The 26,657-nt window shown below is 41.2% G+C and overlaps 1 protein-coding gene across 5 annotated transcripts in view; it reads left to right on the top strand.

Moving 5' to 3' along the window:
• Positions 1–26,657, top strand: part of ANO1 (anoctamin 1) — a 140,728-nt gene that overhangs the window by 58,876 nt on the left and 55,195 nt on the right. For all 5 annotated transcript variants that reach the window (XM_082224312.1, XM_082224311.1, XM_082224313.1 and 2 more), the window contains exons 2-6: positions 4,738–4,916; positions 11,304–11,630; positions 21,358–21,456; positions 23,481–23,632; positions 26,112–26,166. In XM_082224312.1, the coding sequence (XP_082080438.1) occupies positions 4,738–4,916; positions 11,304–11,630; positions 21,358–21,456; positions 23,481–23,632; positions 26,112–26,166 (812 nt within the window). The remainder of the gene's footprint in view (positions 1–4,737; positions 4,917–11,303; positions 11,631–21,357; positions 21,457–23,480; positions 23,633–26,111; positions 26,167–26,657) is intronic.

The raw sequence follows: 26,657 nt of genomic DNA, 5'->3' as shown, positions 1-26,657 counted from the left end.
ATAATGGTGCATTTGTGATGTAGTTATACTGGACATACTGTCTATAAATCATTGGAGAACTTCATTTATTGTTCTCCAATACTTCTTCAATATTACTACATTATTGCCATCTAGACGGATACTGTCACACTATAGTGCAACAAAAGTGGGACAAAAAAACAAAAGCAAAAACACCACTCCTCAGGAAGGAAGAGACCTACAGTGGAGGATAGTACAGTTGCCAGGAATGGAACCTTGCCATTGTATTTTCAGACTTATGTTCTATACAAGCAGAAATGAACTTTGGATCTTTTTTAGATCATGACTCTTAAGAAACCCAGCCAGATGGGCGGTGTATAAATGAAAAAAAAGAAAAAGAAATGAAGGACCATTTTATTATATTAGTCAGTGTTTGGTACACCACCACAGGAAAAGGGTAGGAAAAATTAATCATCTAAGATGATATCTGATGCTCTGCCAGTTTCTCTTCGTGTCAGTTAAGCTTTTTTTTTTCAGAATTCGTATGTAGGTATTTTGTATATTGCGGATACCGTCCCTTTACTGTTTCCCTTTGTTGTTAGGAGGAGGTTTTCGAAGGTTGTCAGGGGCCTAGTTGCTGCTGATTTTACTGTTGGGTTGTTTAAGAGGGCATGTAGTTGGTGTTAATACACCCAGGAACCCCATCAAAATGCTGGAGAGGGTGCACCTCCACAGGCACATACCTCCACATGTGGTGGGAGTGTCCCAAAATCCAACTATTCTGGACAACAGCCATACAAGAAATATGTAAAATAACTATGCAAGTAATAGACATCACCCCAGAATTGGCCCTACTAAACATCTTCCAAGACAACAATGCCCATTTACACCACAAAGAACTCATAACCCACCTGCTCTCAGCAGCCAGAAACACCATAACCAGACACTGGAGAGACCTGTCAGGAGTAAGCATGGACCAATGGTACCAAACAGTATGGGAAACAGCCCTACTAGAAAAATTAACTAACAAACTGAAACTGACACGGGGACAAACAGAAGAAGACGCCTTCACCCCAGTATGGCTCCCCTTTATCACATACACAGCCCAACAGGACAGTGACAATAATCCACCAACAGCATACAAATCAATATGGCTAACCTGATCCAAAATACCCACCCACCTCACCCACACACGAAAACAAAGATCACCACAGCCAATCACAAGCAAACAATCACACCCTAGGCCAACCCCAACCTCTCTCACCACCAAAGGAACACAAGTGAACAACACAAGCAACGCTGACACCAAACTCTACATACATTAAACATAATAGAAACACCACCACCCGACCCCACCCCTATCCATCCTCCCTCCCTCCACCCCCCTCTCTTTTTTCTTTTTTCTTTTCTTCTCCCCCTAATGCCTCAACAAATGAAACGGATTTGTAAAAATGTTACATGGGGAAAAAATACAAGGCACTACACTTCTGTAAAACAAGAAAATCCTGAATAATATATATATATATATAAAAGAATCCGTATGTAGGTGACTTGCTGTCTTCCACTGGGCATGCCATGCCGCTCTTGAACCACCAGTACTGATTCTCTCAGGACAGACATGTTAAAGGATTGTAATGTAGAGAGACTGTATCATAAAATGGATGCAAAGATAGGCAAGCAGGTGGAAGGACCTTAGCTCAACAGTTGAGCGCAGGTTTTGCACCTGAAAGCCCTCAGGTTCAATCCCCAGCATCTCCAGGGAAGACTCTTGTTTAAAACCTTGGGGAGCTACTACCAGCCCATGTAGATTGGCTTTCTCCAAGCTGGTGTCCTCCAGGTGTTTCAGACTACTAAGAACATAAGAAGAGCCCTGCTTTATCAGGCCAGTGGCTCATGTAGTCCAGCATCCTATTCTCACACTGGCCAACCAGGTGCCTGTGGGAAGCCTGCCAGCAGTACTGGAGTGTATCAGCACTCTCCTCACCTGCAGCTAGATGGATCAGTAGTTTAATTCAGTGTAAAAGAGTTTCCTATTTTCACTGTGTTCATAGGAACAGTCCTTGAAGAAATAGTTAAAAGCCTCTTATTATGAGTCCATTTCCTGTGCCTGAACATTGGCATCCAGTTTGGCCAAATTTGTGTTCCATTTTATCCTTTCATGGATAAAACTCAGAATATATGACCTATCAGGGAGGCACAGTATCACTGTACATTTTCATAACTTTTCTCCTTCTGCTTACCTCTCCTCCCACTGCTGCACTGGCGTAAAAGACAGCTTTGTGGAAGGGAGAGTTATTAATAGTGATCATTTATTCACTGGAACTGGAATCCTTAATGGAAGTTCTCACTAAAGACACAAGGACCAGGAAATGCCCCTTCTTCTTTAATCATAGTGAAACTCAGTTAATGTTATTAAATAATTGGATTTGCCTGGCAGTCATCCATAACTTGTGTTTCATGGAGGGAAAGACATTTGAGAAGCAAGTTATGCATGTCTAATCTGGACTGGGATCTTTTCAGACACCACCCTCATTAGACCATCTCATTCTGTACATATCATTCAGGACTGTACCTTCTAAGAGGTGTTCTGTTGGATGCTGAAAAACATAATCAACCTTCCTTGTTAGATGAGGTGTCCTTAAAAGCAACCTCCATCCTCACAGTCGTAACAGCTGAAGGGAGATTTGTTTTTCAGGATTATTAGAAGTATGGTAGAAGTTGATAGTAATCTTGAAAAATTCACCCTGAGTCAGAAGGAATCTTAGGTGGTCAGATCACGTGGGTGGACCACAGGATTGTTAGAGTGGAACCATCTACCCCTAGTAGTAGTCGTTTTTAAATACATTTTTTGATTCTAAAAACAACCTCTCATCCTTTAATGGAAAAGTTAATGTCACAAATTGGAACTCCTGCCTTGGGAGGAAAATCTTAGGTAAGGTGAACAAAGCTTGGGTGGTTTACTTATGCCTGCATTTCTGATTCTGATAAAGGAAAGACCAGAGAAACAGAGGGGCATGAGGACATTTACAGTGGTACTTTGCATTTTGCATTCTCAAAACATCCAAAGTTAACACAGTGGACTTAGGAGACAAAGGGAGCAGGAATGAAAGTGCTTCATTTCAGTCTTCCATATGAGGAGGCCATATGAGGCCAGCCACTGATTATAGAAATCTTGGGATTTGCATTCACCTACTGTTTGTGGGCACTCTCCTCATATTAAATTCACTTGAAGTGGTGCTTCTGCTTAGTACAATATTGTATTATGGGAGATATTTACATTTCACATCTCTTCTGCTATCCATAACAAAGAGGATTCATGGTTCCCTGCCTATTATGCTGCTATATTTGTTCTGCCTTACGTCATGTATTGCCAAAGGTGATGGCACTATGGGCTCAGGTGTACACACCAGCAGATGGACAGTTGTTTGGGATTCTACAATAGAAATGACTCATCTGAACAGAGTTCCAGACAATTCCCATACTTCCCCAAACTGGGCTTAGACAAAGTCCCAAAATTCAGTTAGCTGGGAACACTTCATTTGAAGTTTTCAATATCTAAATCTTTTTTTTTCCCCACACACATTTTAGGGGTGTGATATTGGCTTGTAAATAATTTGTACAAGTCAGTTCTTCATTTCTGTATTAATAAGGGAGTCAATCCACGTATTAACATTTTTCTTCACAAAGGACTTTTGTAATGTCAGAATGACTCCTTTAGCATGAATTTTCAGCTGAAGCTGATACAGAGTTTCCAGGTACTTTAAAATCAAGGCACTATAGACTCAGGCTGCAATACACTTACCTGTGAATCCCATCCAATTTAGAGTAGAAATGTACAGGATGGCGTTACAAGGCAGATTTAGCTTTATACCTGAGTATTGAGGTATCTTTGAAAGCTACTACCTACTTCCTATGATCCAGCAAATTGATCAGCACGCAGTAGTCCACACATGCCAAAGGATATTGGATGTGCTTTTAAGGAATGTGCATCCATCATCCAGGGCAGGGCATTCAGGGCCCCTTGCTGGAGTGACATGACACACAAACAAAAAGTTGGACAAGTTTTGACAACTCTAGCTACCTGTTTGCAGGCTAGGTGAGTGAGCTAAATCTTTTGAGGGGAGGGGACTTTCACCTAAAGTGGTCAGTTTTGTCAAACTGACAGGACTGCCAACAGGTTTGGTTGTGAGGATTCTGTTTCCATTACATATATTTAGAATTCACGTAAATAATGGTAATGCTAATAGGTTAGCATGCTATGTGTTTTGTGGGTGTGTCTTACTCTGGTGTTTGTTTTAAATAAATGCTTGTGCTATTTATTTATTTATTTATTTATTTATTTATTTATTTATTTGAGCCCAATTAATTTGCAATGGCTATTGCTAAAGCAATCAGTTAGAAATCGAGTTCGCTCAGCTGCCAGTGCAGTTTGGAATAGTTCATTGGTGGTGCCTATATCCCGAAACACAGAATCCTTTCTACAGTGCTGCTGATTAGGGAAGCCAGTGTCAAGAAGAAACCTGGGGAAAGCTCAGACGCGCTCTGAGTAGAACCAGGGGAGCATGAGGCAAAGCTGGCAGGGGAGGTACTTTTTTGTCTCTCTTCCCACAAAGGGGTGGGAAGAGAGACAAAAGACAGGGGCAGAACCTGACTGGAACAAGACAAGTTCCAGCTGGATGGTGGGGAGAGAGAGAGAGAGAGAGAGAGAGAGAGAGAGAGACAGACTGTGGATGAGGAGTGATGAAAGGCTTTAAAACAACCTGTTTCTCTTTCCTCCAGACACCGATGGTTCATTTCACGGGGTGGAATTTCTGCCAGAAGATTTCAGAGACTCTCCTAATGAAAGAACAATGAGGGTGAATGAGAAATACTCTACGCTACCTGCTGACGAGAAAGGGATCCACATTATCAACATCAGAGCTATTGAAGATATAGGATACGTTCGCACCGAGAGTACGGTGAGTTGAGGAGGCATCTTCTCACCTATTTGTTGACATATCTAGCTGCTAACAACATAATCCTGTCTGTGATCTCTGTCCTTTTGCCCCTTATAACCCCAGGGTTGTAACTGTGCACTCCACTGTACAGTATTCCTTCCAAAACTAAGACTGCTTCAGGTGTCTGACGCTAAAAAACATTACAGCATTTCACTGCCTAATGAGGGCTTGAATGAGAAGGTTTCATTTTAATCAGTGCATTTTTAAGCGGGTATTTCAGTCCAGATAGCAGAACCACACACACACATACTTGCATTGCTGAATCTAAATTTTGTGGGAAGTTTTTGTGCAGCCTTCAGCTGCCCCTTGCAGTACCATACTAAGAAATTTTCGAAATAGTATATCTTTATTTTATTAAAATCATTTATATTTCTGTCAAAATGACCCTCAAGGCAGCTGTTCCCAAATATGCTTTGAGATTAAAATGTTAGCGATATTATCACACACAAATGCACAAAATATTAGCCTCTGTCCCTCTAATATCACACTTCATGCCTTTTGCAGAGGGCAAAACTTTCCTTGGCATAGAAATGCTGTGATGAGGGAGGAAGGAAGTTTACCTGTTGGCATTTGCATATTATGCAGCCATAAAAAAGTGAAAACCTCAAACTAATAGGATCCCAAGTGTATGATCGATGTCCAGGAAGGGAGCCATGTGAGCCTTCTGTTACAAAAACACGACACCTGCGGCATCTTAAAAGCTAATGCATGTATTATGTCATGTGCTTTTGTATAGGGGAATTAAATTCAAAAGTATAGACAGTGAAGTATAGACTGAAGGCTGCAGTCTTATACCCACTTACCTTTTTGAACTCAGTGGTACTTTCTTCTCAGTAGACATGCACAGGATTGTGCTGCAAATGTATGTAAAAGAATTACAATGACCACAAACAGTGTTGATTATTTCTTGGTAAGCAAGTGAAAAAAGTTCAGATGAAGGGATAACTAGGACTCTGTCATTGTTCTCGAGCAATGTCCTACAAGCAGAACTTTTTTTCTCCATTGGGAACATATTAATAAATACTGAGATGCCTTTTGAGGTTTGGCGTTTCAAATTGTGGTGAGAAAATATTCACCATGCCCTCCCATCAGATGTCAAGGAGATAAATAACTATACGACTTTTAGAAGACACCTAAAGGCAGCCCTGCATAGGGAAGTTTTTAATGTTTGATGTTTTATTATATTTTTAAATCTGTTGGAAGCTGCCCACAGTGGCTGGGGCATCCCAGTCAGATGAGTGGGGTACAAATAAAAGGAGGAAGAGGAGGAAGAAGAAGAAGAAGAAACCTTTTTATTCAAAATCACGTTGCTAATTATGTGTATAAATTGGATCAGTTACTGAATACAGATTTATTGGTATTTATCTCCTTCAGGTTTATCCAAATCTTTCACCTTTGGAACTTCTTTAGATGGGCACTGTTTCAAAAATGGGCTGCTTGTAAACCTTAATGCAGCAGGCAACTAGACCTGCAGAGGCATAATGGCTTGGGACTAGCATGGAAACATAATCTTAGAGGGGTATGCCATAATTGCAGTTAGTTTTTTTTAATTAATTCTTTCACATGAAACTCCTACGATGAAAACTCTACAGTGGAAATAATTGATTCCTGTGTCTGCTTGTGAGTTAGTTGGCTACAGGGCAAGAATCTGGGAGTTGTTCAGTGTGCCTATGTCAGAGCAAGAAGGTGAATGTTTGTTTCTTCCCAAGTATAAACACCGGGAAGACTTATAGGGTGTCTCCAGTGAATGAGCACACAGTGTGCAAAGAGGGTTGTAGAGCTGTATACGTACAAGCAGAAGCCAGAGACGTCATCTCTCAGCTCGGAAAATGCTACATATTTGTTTATTCTTACTTAACAAAATTTATATACCACGTGTGTATAAGAAAACATCGAAGCAGTTTACAAAAATATACAATAAAACATAAAAAAATTGTTTTTAAAAAAGCTAAAAACAACAATTTAAAGACATTTAAAAGATGAGTCAAATCATCTGTAGCTATGGGTGATTGGGAGCAGAAATTTGTCCAGATTTGAACTATGGCAGCCAAGACAGGGCTTTGAATTTCAGATACTGCCACTGAAAGGGGCACTAGATTCTAGCGACTAGAAGGGCTTCATGAAAATGCACCATTTGAAAATGAAACTATGTATAGTGTCAACTCATGCTGTATATGGTGTATGGTGCCCTGTATGGTGCATAAAAAGGTTGGGTATTTATTCACCATTCGTCATTAGGCCAGTATTGTCTAAGTATCTTTAGAAGTCACAGTCAGACCTTCAACGTGTGAAGGTCTGAGAGAAGCCTGTATGGAAAACTGGGGGGGGGGGCGGAGCTTGTGTGTGCACTTCCCTCCCCCTGCACTTCTTAAAGTCTAATGTGATCAGCACAGTGACGTCATATCAGACATTACATTTATATTATACATTACAAAGAAAATAGAGTGAAGAGGCGCAGAGTGGTGGCATCCCTGTGTGCCTCTTATAATGTCTGGTTTGGCCTTTCATGTAGTTCTCTTTTTTTAAAAAAAAAAAAGATATTTATTAGGAGTTTGCAAGTTACAGAAAGAGAAAAAGAACAATAGAAAATTAAACAAAGCAAAACAATACCTTACAATACATAAAAAACCCCAAAAAGAAATAACAAGAAAACAATACAACAATGAAAAAACAGAACAAAAACATTTAAAAACACATCCAGTCTTTCCATGTCTTTACCTTTCATATACTTGTTTCATCAACCTCCTCACACTTCCCTTTTTTGTTTTCTAGTTCAATTAGCTATTTCAGCAAGTCCTTTCCATCTTTCTCAATTTTCGTTCTAAAATTTAACTTAAGACACTCTAACCTTAAATTTTCCACTTTGGTCCATTAACAATCTATTTTTACTTAATTCTTTATAACATTTCTGGCCTTTCATGTAGTTCTCATGCTTCTTCAGCAGCCTGGCACAGTTTTAAAACTTAACTAATTACATCTCTCCACATTATGAAAGCATTTAGTCACTTCAGCTAAGACTAGAATTTATTAAAAGCTCTTGAACAAAACACTTTGCAGATCAGGAGGCCAAGACATCTTTGAGAAATGGCGCAAAAATATGTTTTTTCTTTCTCAAAAGGAAGCATCTGTTTTTTATACTACAGCCAAATTTATATAAAAGTGGTCTCTTGAGAGAGACCACACATGCAAACTTGGAAGCATCAATGACTTTCTTTCCTCTTACAGCCTAATAAAGGAATAATTCTGAGTACTTTGTTTAATTAAGAAAAAGTGGGTGTAATACATGAAGATCCTGATCTGGAACATCCGTATTGTCTTTACCACCCAAGCCATACAAATACATCTTGCATTCTAGTTCCTTTGTTCTGTTCTGGTGGTCTTAAGGTGTCAACTTTACCCAGCTGGAAAACTGTGTTTGAGGCACAGCTAGCATCTGCTAACTTAGCCTGGGAATGGCTGAAGCACTAAGTGCTATACTCCTTTCAAAGAACAGGTGTGTCCCCACTGGCCTGCCTGCTGGTGGTTGTTTGAAGGGACCAAAACAACAAGCTTATATGTTATTTAAAACAGCTGGAACTGAATTATCAGTGCATCTGCACTTAATCTTGGGTCTGCCTCTTCTGCTTTAGGATTTGCACTTAATTAGTAAGAGTGTGGCACTAATGTTTCAAGTATACAGTACAACAACATTTATATCCTGTGAACTGCCTTGAGATCTTTGGATGATACAACAACATCTGCCCTTGGCTGTCCGAGGCTGACATTCCCTTTAGTGGCATGGGGAAAGCTGCATGCCTCATTGCACTAGCCTTGTCCAAAGTGATGGGAGGAGTCCATACCACAGTTCCTTTGCGTGGACAGTCCCCCAAACCCTGGGCAGCCCCCATGTGGAATAAAGACTCAAGACAACGTGCTATGGGATTAAAATTGGCCACAACTTATTATGCTTCAGATATGGGTAGACCTTGCCTCAGGCATTGGGCATTTATCCCTCCAGTCCCCTGCCGGGGATCTGGGGAACATCAGGGTTATCTAGTGGGGGGGATGGGCTGGCTCTGGAGAACATATGTTCAACAGAGAGAGCCCACCCCCGTTATGTCGCCGTCGCAGGGGAGAGCAATGACAACCTCTAGGTGTATGGCCAAAGCCTCCCCTCAAAACCCCTTTAACGGGGAACCCTGGTATCGCCGCCACAAAGAGGAGGGGGGCGTGGGTCACCGCTACACGCCCACCCCCATTTAGGAAAGATAGACTAAAGGATTCCGCCCAAGGCCTGATACCGCCAAAGTTGTGACGTTTTGCTACGGGAAAGGCAAACCTGCCAATGTAGGAGAATTCCTTTCCGGCCCTTCAATAGCACCCTTGACGTAGCACCCTGTAGAGAAAAGGTTAACATGCAAAAGAAGTCTTAACTGAGGGTGGGTAGGGTGGGAGAAGCTCTGGAGCCAAGTGACAATTCCCAGGTAGGATCCTCCCCCTATTGTGTGGGCAGGTGGTCCCTCCCCCTACCTGGCCTGATCACCTTGTCAGCGCCTCCCCAGGCGGGATTGGGCAACTGGCTGTGGTCAGCGGAGACCTCCAGGTACCCCACCTGGGGAAGGCGAAGCCAAGCCTGTGTTAATGGTGCCGCGTAGGGACCAGGGGGCTGCGTGTGACCACTCAAAGGGCGCCCCCCATTTAATGTGGGGAGCGGTCATTCTGTGCAATAATTCCCTACCCTTGTAACTAAATTAGCAGTGCCATGGGGAAGGAGCCACAGAATGGATTCTCCTCACATAATAATTGCTTCCTTCGAACATCACAGACTGGCACAAGGAGCTACCATGCTGTAGAAGTTAGCACACCATTAGAGGCAATGTTGGAAGTGGTCTATGGTTGGACAGAGAGTCTTTTTCAAAAGCAGAGTTTGCACATGTCCCCTCGCACAAAACAAGACCATATAAGATAACATCTATTTTTCTTCTCAAAGCAAGGAAGAACAGCAGTCAAGCATTATCAAAGCCCCCCTGGAATTTCTGCTTCCACCTAAAAGAGCCTTTAGATTGCAATGGAGGCAGTGCCTTCTTAAAGGACAACATGTAATTCAGATGTACAGCCAAATGCGCATCTGAGTGTAAGCGTAGTTTATCTGTACCACATTGCTTTTAATGGAATATGCACTTGGATGCACAACCAAATGTTACCTTTTCATCTGGAGAGACATCTTTCATTTAACAATGCAAGTTTTAATTGCAATATCCATATTTTGTTATCATGGAGTTGCAGGGGGCAGGACTGGTAAATGCATTTCCATTTTAATTTTCCATGAGAAAGAGTAATGAATGAAAAAACTGAACCCTGGCTGTAGTCCACTGGCCTTTTTGGCTGAGCTATATGACCAGCTGGCTCCTTTCAATCTCTGTTAAAAATGATCTCTTTTTCACATGATGCAGAGAAGTGACAAATGTTTGAGCATATTATTAATCTGTTTGTCAGTAGTAAAACACAGATGCCTTCAGTGGAGAAGGGCGAAGGATCTCAGCTGGGTTTAAAGCACAAAAAGTTAGAGAACTCACAAACTGGTTGAAGGATAAAACTGGTGATGAAATTAAAGTTGATCTACACGAGTATTTCTGAGTTGAAAAGGTCAGATTATGAAGGTTAGGATGTAGTAAATTGAGATCTGGCCCCATGAGGATGAATTCACATCCAGTTCACTGTGCAAAGCTGAAGAGGCAAGTCACTTTGTGTTGATCACTTACCTCAGATTGATTGTCTGAATTACCTTGAGTTGCACCCAAGATATAGCCTGAAGGCACATGAAGCCACCGTCTTGCTGAGGCTTAGGCTACACATGCGCTGTTTAAGAGCTCCAAGATCACGTGACCTGTAGTTTCCCCCTCTCAGAGCTACAGTTCCCAGCACTCTGATCAAAGTACAGCTCCCAAGATTCTTAGGCAGCCTTATCAAACTTGGGGCTGGTCACTGCCTAGATAGGTGACCACCAGGGAGACACATGGTAGGCTGCCTTGGGATTCATCACATAATAAAGCTGGGCTACAAATATATATTTTAAAAGTTGCTTGTTTTATCAATCCATTTAACACATTTTAAGCCCACTGTACTGCAAAAGGCAGTACTAGCACAGGTTACAAGAAAACACATACATGCACACATATATATCTGATAACTGAACTTATTGACTAATCAACCAGCAAACGCATTAACTTGTAACATTTTGTTGAGTATATTCATATTCTGATAGCACAGGCTATTTCTGCTGTGGCTGAAAAGAAATACTTAATACTTGATTATTTTAATGCTTAGTCAAAGAGATGATTGAACACATTTCCTTTCCTTTCATTGCAGTTATTGAATTCATTCTCGCAAGATCCTGATGCCAACTGCAAGTATGGACTTTATTTCAGAGACGGGAAAAGGAAAGTGGATTATATCCTGGTTTACCACTACAAGAAGTCCTCCTTCAGCAGAACGCTCACCAGGCGAATCCATTTCAATGACCTGGGGCCTCGGAGCCTCAAACAGGACCAGCCGCTTCCTGGGAAAGCAGGGCAGGTTAATATGCACGACAGTGAGCCCCACATGGATTACTATGAAGATGACAAGAGAGTCCGCAGAGAAGAGTACGAAAACAACCTTATGCAGGCCGGTCTTGAGTTGGAAAGAGATGAAGACGTAATTATTCCCTTCATTCTTTTTAAAAATTAGCTGGGCTATGTATTTGCCAAGACTGGTAGGTGAGGCACTGGAAGGTTCCTGAGGTCCAGAAACCATATTATGTAACTTAGAGCTGGTCCAGCTATGACCTTGCTATGTAAGTTCAACAGGAGGGGTCCTGAGGGGAAGGGCAGTGCCACACACCTGGCCTTGCGTCAGCTGTGTAGTTGTGCTTACTGGGAGAGGGGAGAGGCAGCAGTGAGGTCAGTGTGGTGCAGCTATGGTGGTGGGAGAACCCATCATGGCTCTGCCATTCTGCTCACACTTGGAGTCCAACAACATCCAGAGTGCCACAGGTGCTCCATCCATGCTATAGGTGTAGAAAGCCAGATTTCCAGAGCCGTACCTTATTGAGCAGTGGGCCTTGGGCATATTCCGATGACAGGTGTACAAGTATGTGGAGTGGGAAACGAAAGAGATACAGCTTTCCCTTCTCCTACTGAGACACCTTTGGGAGGACATACAGTGGTGCCTCGCAAGATGAAATTAATTCGTTCCACGAGTTTTTTTGTCTAGCGAATTTTTCGTCTTGCGAAGCACGAAATCCCATAGGAATGCATTGAAATTCAATTAATGCGTTCCTATGGTCAAAAAAAGTCCAAACAAAGCCAAATTTGGTACAACAAGAGTTTATTAAGTGCTCTTTAAAGTCACACATACTGTAAAGAGCATTTCAAAAATTGAAGGAACAATAAATTCAAAAATTGAAGGAACAATAAAAATCATAAAAATTCAGAAAAAACCACACAAGCTTCCAGATTCTTGTAAACCCCTCCTCAACTGTTCCCCCAGCCACCCACCACACAGAAATTCAAACCCAGTTTTTTTTAAAAAAAACACACAACATGGCCCAATGGTCACAGAAAATCATAAAAATGCAGAAAAAAACCACACAAGCTTCCAGATTCTTGCAAACCCCTCCTCAACACCAAGTCCTTGAATTCCAAACACCCCAACCCAAAATCCAAAACCCCCCAAAAAGTTTAACTTACCAAATGGCTGCAAAAGAAGTTTTGGAAAAGCTTCAAAAATCAGCAAAGTCTTCAAAAACCTCAAAAAAGGCTACCACACCACGTGCTATGAGTTGCTCCTCGAAGTCAAGTCGCAACTGCACCTCTTCAAGCAATGCACCCTGGGTATTAACGGTTTTACGAAAAAGGAAACAAACTTGCAAGACGTTTTCATCTTGCGAAGCAAGCCCATAGGGAAATTCGTCTTGCGAAGCAGCTCAAAAACCGCAAAACCCTTTCGTCTAGCGAGTTTTTCGTCTTGCGAGGCATTCGTCTTGCGGGGCACCACTGTAATAGCATTTCCTACTACTGGGGCTGGGGTTGGGGTATCACTTTTCAGTGCTCCCGCATGATAAAAAGAAAAATCTCTGCAAATAGAAACAATCAAGTCCAGCCTTTCCCACGCAGTGCTACTTTTAATTCGTAAGATTGGGTTTGTGTGTCCCCCCCCCTAAAAAAGTGTTTAGAAATGTCACCCATAGTGGGGCTATGGCATATATGCCACATTTATTCTGAGGTGGTGTGTCTGTGTGTATAAATGCAAGCAGACTTTGCTCTATTGTATTAAATACTGCTGATAATACATGCACTGGGAAAGCGAACTATTCTTATCGGCAAAATGAAAATTCCCTTTTATTTCTTATTATGCAGATTCCCCCCACCCCAGCTGTATTAAGGACTGTATTCTAGTGATAAAAATATGAATATTTCCTGGGCTCAAACTAGACAGGCTAAAAATACTAAACCTCATCCTGACAAAAGAACTGTTAGTATAGGATTATTTGCAATCCTGTTCTTACTTACCTGGGAGTAAGACCAGCACACACTCCTGTTTACTCTGCACCCAGCGTGCTCCCACTGCTGTTTTGGGAAATGGTATAGACATGTCACAAAATGCTGCATTTTGAAGTGCTTTCCTCCAAGCCACCTAATTTCTGAATTGAGAAAAAGAACGATCTGGCTTTGTTTTAAACTGGTAATGTGTTGACAGGCCGAGTCTCATTGCACTCAGTGGGGCTTGCTTTTGAATAGACATGCAAAAGATCGCACAGAGTAAACTTTAAAGGTCTATATCCATGCCTCTAGGGGAAGGTGCTTTAGCCAGAGAAAAGGTCTACACAAACAGTGGACATGGCTATGAGCTTTAAAACATTACCGCTGTATGATAATAAGAACGTACGTTTCACCTTACATATGAACAGAATAGCGTCAGGAATTTGTATGGTAGAGGAGACAGATAGGTGGAAGATATCGTTTCAGTTATGGGGCATGGTTCCAAGGCAAAGAGAGTTTCCCACGGAAGTATAGTTTGACCTTGTCAGCACTATCTCCCACAAGGATGTGTCCCTCTTCTAGTGGCCTCTTAGAAGGGTAGTCGTGCAAGGGTGAAGATGAGCAACAGAGAAGCAAAATAAATTTAACAAGAAACTTATTTACTGAAGTAAAGAGAAAGGCCTGTGGTTTTGTACAAAGATCCCAGTGCTTTCTAATCCCAGCAGAGTCCTTTGTAGACACCCACACTTCTGTAAGCGGATCTCTGCAGATCTGGGAATATTCTTACTTAATCTTGCCAGGTCTGCTTCCTTTCCCTCAGGACCCCAGCTGTACTTTGAGAACTGTAGACCTTGCCCTCCAGTAGATTTTTTACCTAACCTTACATAAACCTTTTTCATTTAATCAGAACAAGGGTCCATTCACATGAGTACATACAGGGGTGTGTATTAGCAGAAAGTCTGAAGTGTTGCAAAATGTTTGTGTGATTCGTTCACCACACTTTCCAACTCACATCTCATAACCCAAATTTGCCACACTACTGGTGGCTGTGGGAACTCAGTATATATTGGTAAAGTTGTCCATCCTTTCACATAGGCCCTATGCCTTTGCATTACAGGCAGAAGTCCCAACAGATGCAATGACAGGGAAAGCTGGATCTGCTGTCTTTTGTTCAGCATTTGATGACCACTTCAGCACGTTTTAAACTCTGCACCATTTTCCTCAGCCCATATACCAAGGTTTAATAATGTGACCTAGCCAAAAAAACCCTGGAATGAATAAGATGAACCCCATTAAATTGACTATCTAGCATGCCAATGATTTAACCCTCATATATAGGAACCTGAGTAGAGTTTTATACACCAGTGCTCAAAAAACCCATTTTCATAGGATTATTACAATGCCTTTATTAGATCTAGAAAATATTAGTTATAATTAAAAATATTTTTTATTTTAAAAGTGTTTTAAAAAACTGATGATGACAGCAGATCCAGAGCAAGTCTTTTGTTCCCATCTGAAGAACTGACCAAAAAACCCCATTTAAATTAACAGACAGACCCAAAGCAACTTAGAATCAAGTCTCAAATTCCACCAAGTTTGGAACATGACAATCACCCCACTTCCACATCAATCTGGTGCCTTTGTCATAGGGCAGAGAGGGAGAGAGGGCTCTGAATAAATCTCCCCCACCCCACCAACAAGTGCTATAAAAAGAATTCTGACATTAAAATGTCCTGCAGTATTACCTTTGCACAGATAAGTATGCGCAGAATGGGGTGGGGTAGGGTGGGATTCTGTGCTGTTTTAGACTCACAGATCACATACATGCAAAAAGGCATTTGCACACAGAAATAGTTCCACTGGACTTAAAACTGAAGCCTGAAGCAAGAAAAATTGCATTTAGAATTTCATGCTCAAGCTTTCTTCCACATAAGGTCTGAAGGAGTATTTAAAAGATCCACATATTTCTCTGTCTAACGGCTATAGGAATTCCAACTCTCCGTCAAAAAGAAGTATTGATACTGCTATTTTAACCTCCATTTGTTCAAGGGAACCTTTTAGCAAAAGTTCCAAATTAAATGCTGGGCTCCAAGATGCAATTACACTGTGATTAAAGAGGAGTGGTACAGTATAGCTCCTTTCACCTGCTTAGCCAAAGCAAAGTGTTCTATTAAAAGAGTGCCTATCTCAAATAATAATTGTGGCATGAGTGAACTAATGCCAGCATGATTAACAGAGAGAATCCCAGACATACTAATTTCAAAGGCAGAGGCTCAATTTCAATTGGCTGCTGAAGTCAGTTTCCTTCAGACTCCACGTTAAAGGTTGCCAGAGTCAACATGGAACCAGAACTCTTTTGTGTACAATAGTTCATAGAACAGAAAATCCGAGCAGTTCATATTTTCTCTCTCTCTCTCACTTTCATGCTGTATTAAAGGTACAGGAATATTATCATTAATTGAGTCCAACACATCAGCTGAAGAGGAAAGTGGAATATGCATTTGTGTGTGCATTTACAGGACTGAGGAGCTGTGTTTGAACTTCAGTGCCTGAATCTAAACCAGGGCAGAGGAACCATTTTCCACATGAGAACTGCATTCCTTCACAGGCAACCTTCTGAGGGGCTGGAGGCACAAGTGGGTGGGGCAATGGATTTGACACTTCCCTTTGTTCAGTAAGCTGAATGCAAAAGGACACCCACACATCTCTCCAAACTTTGTCCAGACAAGCAAGAAGCATTATTGTTGTTCAGGGACACATTCCAGGCAAAAGAGCTTGAGGAAAGTCTGAAGCAAGGCCAGTGAGGGAGTGTGGCCTAGTGACAGTTCCAAGGACCAGGATAGAGAAGCTTGGAAGGCTGCATTCAGCCCCTGGGCCTGAGGTTGATAACCCCTCCTCAGATTGTGAAAACAGCAAACAATCAACTTTCTCTTCGAATATATCTGAGAATAAGTGGTAGGAGCTAGGGCAGGTTAGTGATATCCTGTCCTCAGTCCTCCTGATCTTCCACACTGTGGACTACTTCTACAAATGTGCTTGTACTGCTTTGTACAGATGAACAGGAGAATCCAACCCACCTAACTCCCCTTACTCTAGGCTAGCAGAGAGGTGGAATGGAATGAGTGGAGGTGTCTCTCCATCCATCTCCCCAGCTAAGCTGCCAGCACCCTGGAAGCATCACTTGGGTAACGCCAACCTCCCTCTTCTGCCTGCCAGGCAAGTGGGAGTGCCATGGGCAGGATGCGCACCAGCAGAAGGACCCATAACCAGCCTCAGGGCCATTGAGTAACAGCATATGGTCCAATTTGAGCCTGATTACTATGTCACCTGCAAGCAATCTTACTGCCTCTTTTGACCCTGGCAGTGGAGCACTGCCAGGATAGTGGGTAGGTTTGGATTGCACCCTAAGGCACTATTTTTGGTCATTAGTCTTGCACTTTTTTGTTTTAAGTTACACATCTAAAATACAATAAAATTGAAGCAATTCTTGCTAACATTTTACAATAATTTCTTTGATATTGGCAAGTAATTATATAGGTTAATATCAACATTATGCTTTTCATTTCCAAAAATCAATAGCTAGTTCTGAAAAAAAACCACAAAAAACAAACAGATTTAACTCCATGAATTTAGCAGTTACCTTAGACATTAGTTTAGACATACCAGATTTTAGAGAGCCATTCTTTTTTCGAGAGTGAAACAGGTTTAGGCTGCCATGAATAAACTTGTAATTAGTGACTGACGTACCGTCTACCAAACACAAGGTAGAAAAATGGTTAGTTGAATCTAAAGTGACAACAACTTATCATTCAATGGTGTGTTTTACTGTTTGAAGTCAAATATGTCTGGATTGATGGACATTTGCACCCATGTATAGAAAGTTGGCGAAGGTTGAATGACATTTTCAGTATTTAAATTAATCAGACTTTAAGAGTCATATGTCTAATTTAAATGTAGGAGTTACAGATAGGTAGCCGTGTTGGTCTGCCATAGTCAAAATAAAAAAAATTCTTTCCAGTAGCACCTTAAAGACCAACTAAGTTAGTTCTTGGTATGAGCTTTCGTGTGCATGCACACTTCTTCAGATACCACTTCTTCAGGTATCTGAAGAAGTGTGCATGCACACGAAAGCTCATACCAAGAACTAACTTAGTTGGTCTTTAAGGTGCTACTGGAAGGAATTTTTTTATTTTAAATGTTGGAGATGCCATTCAACCATGGCCAATTCAGTTACACAGTATAAGGTCTTTTAATATTACTTAGTCAAGTTAACAAACCCCAGTGTTCCAGTTACTGTACATCCAAATCATCAAGTTATGGTTTGCCCTTGATTTGAATGGAATTTCCAGTTTTGGTTTGGATGCCATGAACAAGCCATAGTTTGCCAGTTTGGATGCAACAGCAAACTATGGCTTGAACTAAATTAGAAAAAACTAAGTGAACTGGAGCATGGAGGAGTAAGGAGCAGGGGAGAGAGCATTCAGTCTGTAATCTGGTATTATGTGTTAAACAACCTACAAAGTTAGTAGCACGTTCTAAAAAAAATTGTTTCCATCAAAACTTAATCATATTTGCTGTGCCCAAAATTTCTCCTGTGTCCCCCCTCCCCCACCAGTGCCCATAAGTTGATGGGGAAAGAAATGGCATTTGAAAATGATCAGAGGGGAGATAAAATCTCAGTAATGAATGACGTTTAGGGGTCTCTTTTTTGCACTTACCTTACTTTTAAGTGGCTGAGGGATGCTTGTGAGGGTCCCTTAGCTTCTACAAATCATCTCACCAGTGGTCTGCACTCTGCAGCCTTCCCAAGTGCCCACAGTTAACCAAAACCCAGGAGAAGACTTCATAAGGTTACATCTCCACGGGGCTTTTTCATTCCAGGAAGTGTGGGCAGCTAGGAATGCTGCAGGGTGTGTGCTGGGTTGGTGTGTGGCGGAGCTCAAACACCACCCTTGGCCACCTTGCAATGGAAGAGGTAAGCTCAAAACCCCACAGCCAAAAAATAAATAATGAAACCACTTTTGAAGAGGAATAAATTGGGAGGAGGTGCTGAACCTTCCACTGAAAATAAATGAGGCCAATAATGATATAGGCAGACTAAATAAATTTTATAGATACAGTCTGTATATACATACAGTCTATATCAAACAAATCTGAAGATGATATTAAAGGTTTGTTTGATACACCATTAGTCTCTGTAATCCCAGAGTATAACTATGATACATGTCTTGATATTGTTGTGCAGTTATGCTGAAAGAGGCACATTAACATGTTCCTGGACAGACGGTATTCTTCACTTTAGTTTATCATTTTTACCAAATACAGTGTTTACAGTAATAGTAGTATTTCTAGGCAGAAGAATTCCGTGCATTCTGACTGGCAGCAGAATTCTATGCATGTCTACTCTGAAGTAGGTCACACTGACTTTGAGGGAACTTTACTCCCAGCCAAATGGGTATATTCTCCAGAGGTATGGGACTCCAGCTCCCATCAGCGCCAGCTAGCCTTGTGGAGTAGTCAGAGATGATGTAAATTGTTGTTCAACAACATCTGGAGGGCCACAGGATTGCAGCCTAAGCTTGTGATTCTATACCCATTTACTTGAGAGTAAGTCCTGCTATACTCAATGGGGCTTACTTCTGAGTAGACACATATGGTGATTGTGCTGCAGCTGCACATATCGCTATCCATCCACATATAATATCAACAATAAGCAAGTGTTTGAAGATGAGAGATCAGTTCTAGAAATAGGGCAAAATGGAGGCTTGCAGTCATTTGATTGGCTGTCATTGAGAGTTCCCTGAAGCCTTACTGCTGACTTTAATATTGGTTAAAAGTAAAAGCTTGTTTCAAGGAAGGCATATATTAAGTTGATTAAATTCTGCTCTGTGAAGTAAGCTAATACATGTTTTTGAAGCTTTGCCATATTGGAGATTGGCAGCTATTTATGTCCCTTGAGTAATGTATTTCTAGTAAGCAGGTGCACAGGACGGCAGGATGAAAACAGGCTTTTGTGCCTGTGCAAACTAGTACAGCAGCAACAGCGGTGGAACAAAAGGCTGAGAGGAGATGCTCTTCGCCTCTGAGCTGGTGTTCACAAACTGGTTGTAGATTACTTACTAGACTGGAAACAATTTTAAAACTAGAATTCAAATCTGTAGTATTGCCTGATCCAACAGCTACTTAATGCAAGCAAAACTAACATTGCAGAGGAGCAGACTTTTAAACACCCAGATTTATGCTAGGCAATCAATCAGACATTAAAGCGATCATCCTATAGACAAGACCAGGAATAGATGGCACTATAAAGAGAAAACACATTTCTGTTTATCGGCTGTTCAGTGAATTGGACTGCTGTGAAGTAAATGAGTAATGAATTTTAACCCAGTGTTTCTAGTGCATTGCCACTTTCCATTTCAATCTTTACCTGGTAGATATAGCAAGGATTTCTTCTTCCTTTTTTTAGTGGGACTCTTGTGTCTGCAACAAGTGGGGAAGAAACAGAAACTTAGTAGAAAATGCTTTTCTTGGTAGATACAGTGATGCAGGAAATGTGCTCATTGATAATTCTTTGCTTGGGAACACTGGATAGAACAAAGTAGTTTAAATGTATATGCTACTTTACTAGCCCCTTAAATATATATAATTATTCTAAAATAAAATTCAATAAAACCTAAACTTTAGATTTTATTCTTTTAAAGAATCATTGTAAACCTCAGACTTCAGGAGAAAGGATTGAAATTCCTCTTACAGAAAACTGATAAAAGTAGGGGGAAGAACTCTGTATACACCCATTCTTCGAATTGCTTTTTGTACAGAGCTGTCCTTTGAAGTTTTCTGCAATGTTCTTGACATTGTTTGTCAATTATGTGGACTAACTTGCATGGAAGCTTCTGTTGTTTATTTGCTGATGAGACAAATACGTTGGTCACGCCAGGAAACGTAATATATGTGCAGATTCAAATATTGCTATTTAAAAACAGGTATCATTGTGCCTTCCTCTTGAGACTAATTACATTCAGAGATTGCCAGCAGCAGACTTTGAATCAAGCACTGCTGCCTTAAACATGTCAGTTGCACTGATGTGATCTGCTTTGCGCAGCAGGCAGCACTTGGCACTGTCGTTGAGCCTTTCAGCATCTACACATGCTACAGAAGGAACTGTGCTGGGTGCAGAACAAGCCTTTAAAAAGAGAAAATGTGAAATAATGGTTAGTCTTGGCTCAACAGTTGTTCTAAAGATTCATCCCAACCCCTGTGTTGGTTCTTGTCCAAAGGCAATAGGAACATTGGGAGCCTTATACTGAGCCTTTTTCTGATTCAGACCATTAGTCTGTCCAACACTGTGTTGACTACACTGACTGACAGCAGCTCCCTGGGAGATGCCAGGAATTGAACCTGTGACCTTCTGCATTCAACCAGGTGCTCTACAACTTCCCCCAAGATACAAAAGAGCTTCCCAAAAATCACATAGCTGAAGTGTTTCCTCTCTTGGCCGCTATAGTTTTAGAACCCTTCTGCCCTTGTAAAGAAAACTTTAGCCACTGTGGAAAGTGAACCGATTCCACTTCCTTTACAAAATGTCTTTATTGTTTAATCTTAAATCTGGGCTGTTTAATATCAGTGCTATGCTCACAAACTATTTTTATGGGATATTGACTTATCCTTTAAATGTTTGTTCACTTGTTTATGTCTTACGCGAATCAGAGTTATCTCTCTCGCATCCCTCCTTTGTTTTCTGTGAAATGTAGTCATTAGTTTCATCCACATATCAAATAAACTAGCTTTTGGAAAATAGCTCATGGGGGGGGATCTTCCAGGCCTGTGTGAAATTGAGCAGATTTGTGTTTCAGGTTATTTGATAAAAAGTTTTCCCTTTCTCTCCCTCCAAATGTTTTTAGACAAAAATACATGGGCTTGGATTTGTGAAAATACATGCACCTTGGAATGTTTTGTGCCGGGAAGCAGAATTTATGAAACTGAAGATGCCCACAAAAAAGGTTAGTTTAAATATTATTTTATACTAGGAAACATGAAAGTTATTTATGGTTTAGTGGTTTTTTAAAAAATACAAGAAGTGGAGAAATTAGCTTTCTACTTAATATAATCTGCTATACAATTTATAATGTACTGCACAGTGACATAAAAACGTGTGGTTTGAGATGCACGTGGGGAAATTTCTACCATTTTGCAGTTTGCTTATTAACATTTATATCCATTTTCCCATGAATCGCACCCACGCAGCTTGCCCAGGTTTGCATTTCATATGGCTGCACCTTAGTCTATTGCTAACATCCACCCATTCTAGAGCTGACCTCCCACACTCAGTCAAGAGACTGCTTATTATGTTTTCCTTGACTGCCTCACAACACTAATGAGGCCACCACAGCCTTTTACGGGCAGACTGATAACCAAGTACAGCATGCCAGGTTCCATGGCATGTCCAAACAACCTGAGGACCAACAAGGGAATATTCTCTTCATCAAGGAACAGCACTCTGCACATACTTGAGGCATTTTGTTTAAGAAAAGAAAAGAAAAATACCCTTCTCCCAAGAAAAGAAACAGTCTGCATGATCAGGTAAACCAAAATAGGGTTAGGTGGCAACCCTAACATGAACAACGCACATCTGCTCTGCAAACCTAAAATGGTTGTGTATCCTTTTAGATGCCATTGCTTCTCCTCTTGTAGGGTAGCCTTGCTGACATAGAGAAATTGTTCTCTGTTAGACATAACTGCATGGATCCCAACAGGAGTGAAGTTCTAAATATCCTCTGAGGGGAAGCCTTGTAGCCAAGTCTCTTCGCCATCAGTGCTTCTTCGCCATCAGTGCTAGAGGTCTTGCTGCAGCAGTGTAATTGAATCCCATGTCTTCTTGTCTATGACAAGAAGCCTTGCTCCCTATGCTGTGGGACATTGCAGCTGCAATGCTTGGGTGATAGAAAAGACCCAGGAAAAGAGTTCCTTTCTCTGTGTGTGATTTGCCACCGCTCTGATGTGAAAGTGCAAATACAAATAAGGTGGGTTCTTTGTCCTTCACGCCAGCGCTGCCTGTCACCACCAGCAACATCACAACAAGGTTGTGGTTCCATATATGGATTTATGCATGTGAAGAGTCCCATGTCTGTGCCCAACATTTGGCGAGCATGAAAGGATTGGTTGGACCTAGTCCTACCTTCCCAATGAATCTTTGAATTGTCATTATGAAAGTGACAGCACATTGTCACCAGATGACAGGAGGATGTGATGAATGTGAAGCTTCTGAGGGAAGTATCTGTACCTGTTCAGGGTGCAAAACTGAGAAATGGATCAATATTTAATGACATGCTAAGTGCAGAAAGCAGACTCTGCAGGGAAATGTCTCTAATGGAACAGGAGACAGCCTGAGAGTACATAATAATTTATTGCAAGTAAAACTAAAATTAAACTTTGGGATTTCAGTTTTAGATTAGGAGCTGATCCATTCCCATTTATCATGCTACTTGTTTTAATTATGTTTCTAAATTTTACAATAGCCTGCCATTATACTGAAGAATGTTAAATTATGGAGGTGTAGGGTTGAAAGGGATCAGATCTTGTCCAACTGCATAGAAGTAGGATTGTTCTTTTCCCAAAATAGATGGGAGCATCATGATCCAAAGCAGGAAGTACTATTATACCGTAACTAAAGCTATGTATACTCATTGCTAAAAAGGGGGATGGGAGATAAAGAAAATTCTGCAATCTGTATAAATTGTTCTAATTTACTTAATCCTTTATTTGGGATCATTTATTGTATATTATTATTGTTTTAAACATTAACAGGGTTCACTTCAGAGTTCCCCAGAGCAGAACTTCACTAACTAGAATCTCCCACTGGCAGAGAGCATGCAAAGGGTGTACTTATCACCTATTTCGTTGCCCCTTATACTGTACAGATTTTGATTTTGATTTTCTTTTGAAGAATGTTCTGTTCTTGATGCCTTGGTATCCTTTGTCAATGACTTGAAATAAATAATGAATTGTTTGTTTGTTTGTTCCTCAGGTATATCAAATTCACCAACCTCATGGCCTATTGAAAAAAATCAATTCCGTAATTCAAAAAATAACAGAGCCCATCCAACCTAAAGTGGCAGAACACAAACATCAGACAGTGAAACGCCTCTCCTATCCCTTCTCCAGGGAGAAACAACACTTGTAAGTCAAAGTTCGTCATCTTTAATGTCATTTTCAGCAAACTCGGCCTCTGGGAATACAACTTGAAGATAAATCATGAGAATATTAATAGAAATACGTAGGCCAGTGTTTAGATGCAACTAGCACTAAGATGATCATTTTTTCCAAATAAACAAGATCTTGTACGACTCGAAGAAGAGCCTTGTCTTAGTCAGCTTCCCTAAGAAAGTCTTAAACAAAGAAATATTTGTGCCTCTCCGAAGTTAGCAACGTCAATAAAGAAAGACCAATCATATAGCTATGATTGTTCTCATCCGAAAGCTAAAAACAATTGGGTTATGTCACTTGCATGCCAAAGCGACCCAAACAATAGAGTGGCCATCCTGTGTTTCAGTCTTCATGTTTGCCAGGAGCAAAGTATAATCAAGGGGAGAGAAAAACCAATCTGTTAAATGCTCAGTGTTTGCCTGAAGCAGGCATGAGAGGGAATGAGTTGGGGCGATAATTCAACTAACAAGTCCTGTCAGCGCAAGGATTTCTACTTTCACAACGGGACTCCGACTCCTCACATACCTTGCACTCCCCCTACAAATCTGTTGGGGAACCCCAGAACAGATTTAGGAGATGCAAGGGACAGGAAAGGGGGAGAATGTTCTGCTGTGCAAGCAACAATCCTTGTCCTGACATGTAGCAGTGCGACCCCAGGTCTCTTGTGTCCTTTAAGGTTCCCCATTGGTACCACCCATTGCGGCAAATGAAACAGTGACTTTGGGCTAATCAGCACACTCCAGGGCTAAAAATCAGCTTTCAATGTGATCAGAACTTTAAAAAACTATCATGTACTGTCCGCACATGAAGGGTTTCTTTGGTTGCCAGTGGTAACGCAGGGAACCAAGAAGTAATGCTTAGGAATCCTAACTGTATGACCGGAAGCTGCAGATGATCAGCTTTCCACGTTGTTGAGTGGTGGTCGACATAGCTCTTTTCCCCTGTGGCTATCCCATGCTAAGTGGCTGTATGGATTTGCTCCAAATGTAGATTAAGCAGGAGATAAGAGAGAAGCTTTTGCTGTCTTAGGGACCCCATCCTCATAGCTGGGAAACTGTAAAAGTACATTGGTACCTCTGGTTACGAACTTAATTCGTTCCGGACGTCCATTCTTAAGCTGAAACCGTTCTTATCCTGAGGTGCGCTTTCGCTAGTGGGGTCTCCCGCTGCGTGCGCACCTCTGGCGCATGATTTCCGTTCGCATTCTGGGGCAAAGTTCGCAACCAGGAGCAGCTACTTCTGGGTTAGCGGAGTTTGTAACCCGAATCATTTATATACCACTGTATAAGAAATGTGTGTCCTCTGTGTGACAATTAGTGCAGATTTTAGCTATCATTATAGGATAGATAGTGATTCTCTGCAGAGTAACGAATGTGCCTTTTGTTTTGTAGAGACGCACTTGTACTGTACCCATTGTGTGCTTACTGCACCATTTATTTTGTGTGAAGGGGGGGGGAGAAAGAGATTTGCAGATAGAAGTACAGTGGTGCCCCGCAAGACGAATGCCTCGCAAGACGGAAAACCCACTAGACGAAAGGGTTTTCCGTTTTGGAGATGCTTCGCAAAATGAATTTCCTATGGGCTTGCTTTCAAAGACGACAATGTCTTGCGAGTTCCTGCTGGTTTTTTCCCCCTCCCCCCCTTTTTCTAAGCCGCTAAGCCGCTTATCAGCTGATTCGATCAGCAGATAAGCCGCTAATAGCGCTAATAGCGCTAATCCGTCAATGGGCTTGCTTCGCAAGACGACAAAACCGCTAGACGAAGAGAATCACAGAACGGATTCTTTTCATCTTGCGAGGCACCACTGTATAAGAAATCAACAGACAGCTACTTTAATATTGCAAGAGCAGCAACAGGTGCTACACATTGTCTAGGAAACAGAGTTTATTATTCTTCCCATCAGAGTGCACATTCAGTTTGGCTACAGAATATTTGGGGGCAATCAATCAATAGACTGATTGGCTCCACCCGGGCGGCTCAGCTCTTCTCCGTTGCCGCGCCAGACCTCCCGGCCACTCCCGCCCGAAGAGGAGCTGCCGTGGTGGACAGCAGCTGCATCCGCTCAAGGACGGACGGCCCCAAAGTGAAGGGAAAAGCAAAAGAAGGAGGTCCCGCCTTCCCGAAGTACCTTTTCATTCAGGAAGTTGGCACCTTGAACTTTGAACCCCACGCTCAACTGTGATTGGGGGCTTCTGAGATTTCTAGAGAGGAATGGCTGCTGTCTAAAGATCTGGAACTGGAAGCAAAAAAGCAATGCATAGGAGATATTTATTATTCCAACACATTTAAGATGCTGCTGGTCCTTTTTTAGGGAAATTCAGAGAAATAAAGAGTCAACATTTAGAAGTGCCACCTCTTCTTTCAAAGACACACACAGCCAGAAAATAAAGTTGACTTGTTTGAAATCCATATTATACATTTAATCACTCCCCCTCTTTCAATGTTTTGACAGATTTGACCTCTCTGACAGAGATTCCTTTTTTGACAGCAAGACCAGAAGCACCATAGTAAGTATTACAATATAATACTTACGTTATAATACTTACGTTATAAAAAATATTGTATTCCCAGTTTACAAACCAACCCTAATTATGTCTACTCAGAAAAAAGTCCAATAGGGCTTGACTTCAATAGAGCTTCCTCCCAGTTAATTTCTTATTTATTTATTTATTTATTTTATTTAACAAAAATGATATGCTACTTGACTGTAAGAAAGCCTGTAAGCTGTTAATAAAATGCAAAATCCTTCTTAAAAATAGGTATTTAAAAACATTCAAATGCTAATAAAGATGTAGAGTAACTTAATACAGTGCTTTCTTTTTTTCTTGCTAGTGGAGCTCACTTCCCCCTATCATATGAGTCATCTCCATGTCACAGAAATGTCAGTGGCAGTGTTGTATGAATCTCAAGCCAGGTCATCCTGAATTGAATTCCCTTTCCTCTGTATAGAATTACTATGAAATATAGGATCAGAAAGTAATGACAAGAAGTGCTCCTA

This window comes from Podarcis vaucheri (genome assembly GCF_965113315.1).
Source record: "Podarcis vaucheri genome assembly, chromosome: 1".
Classification (NCBI taxonomy): Eukaryota; Metazoa; Chordata; class Lepidosauria; order Squamata; family Lacertidae; genus Podarcis; species Podarcis vaucheri.
Note: the sequence above shows the minus strand (reverse complement) of the source record. Positions and strands in the feature narration are given on the sequence as shown.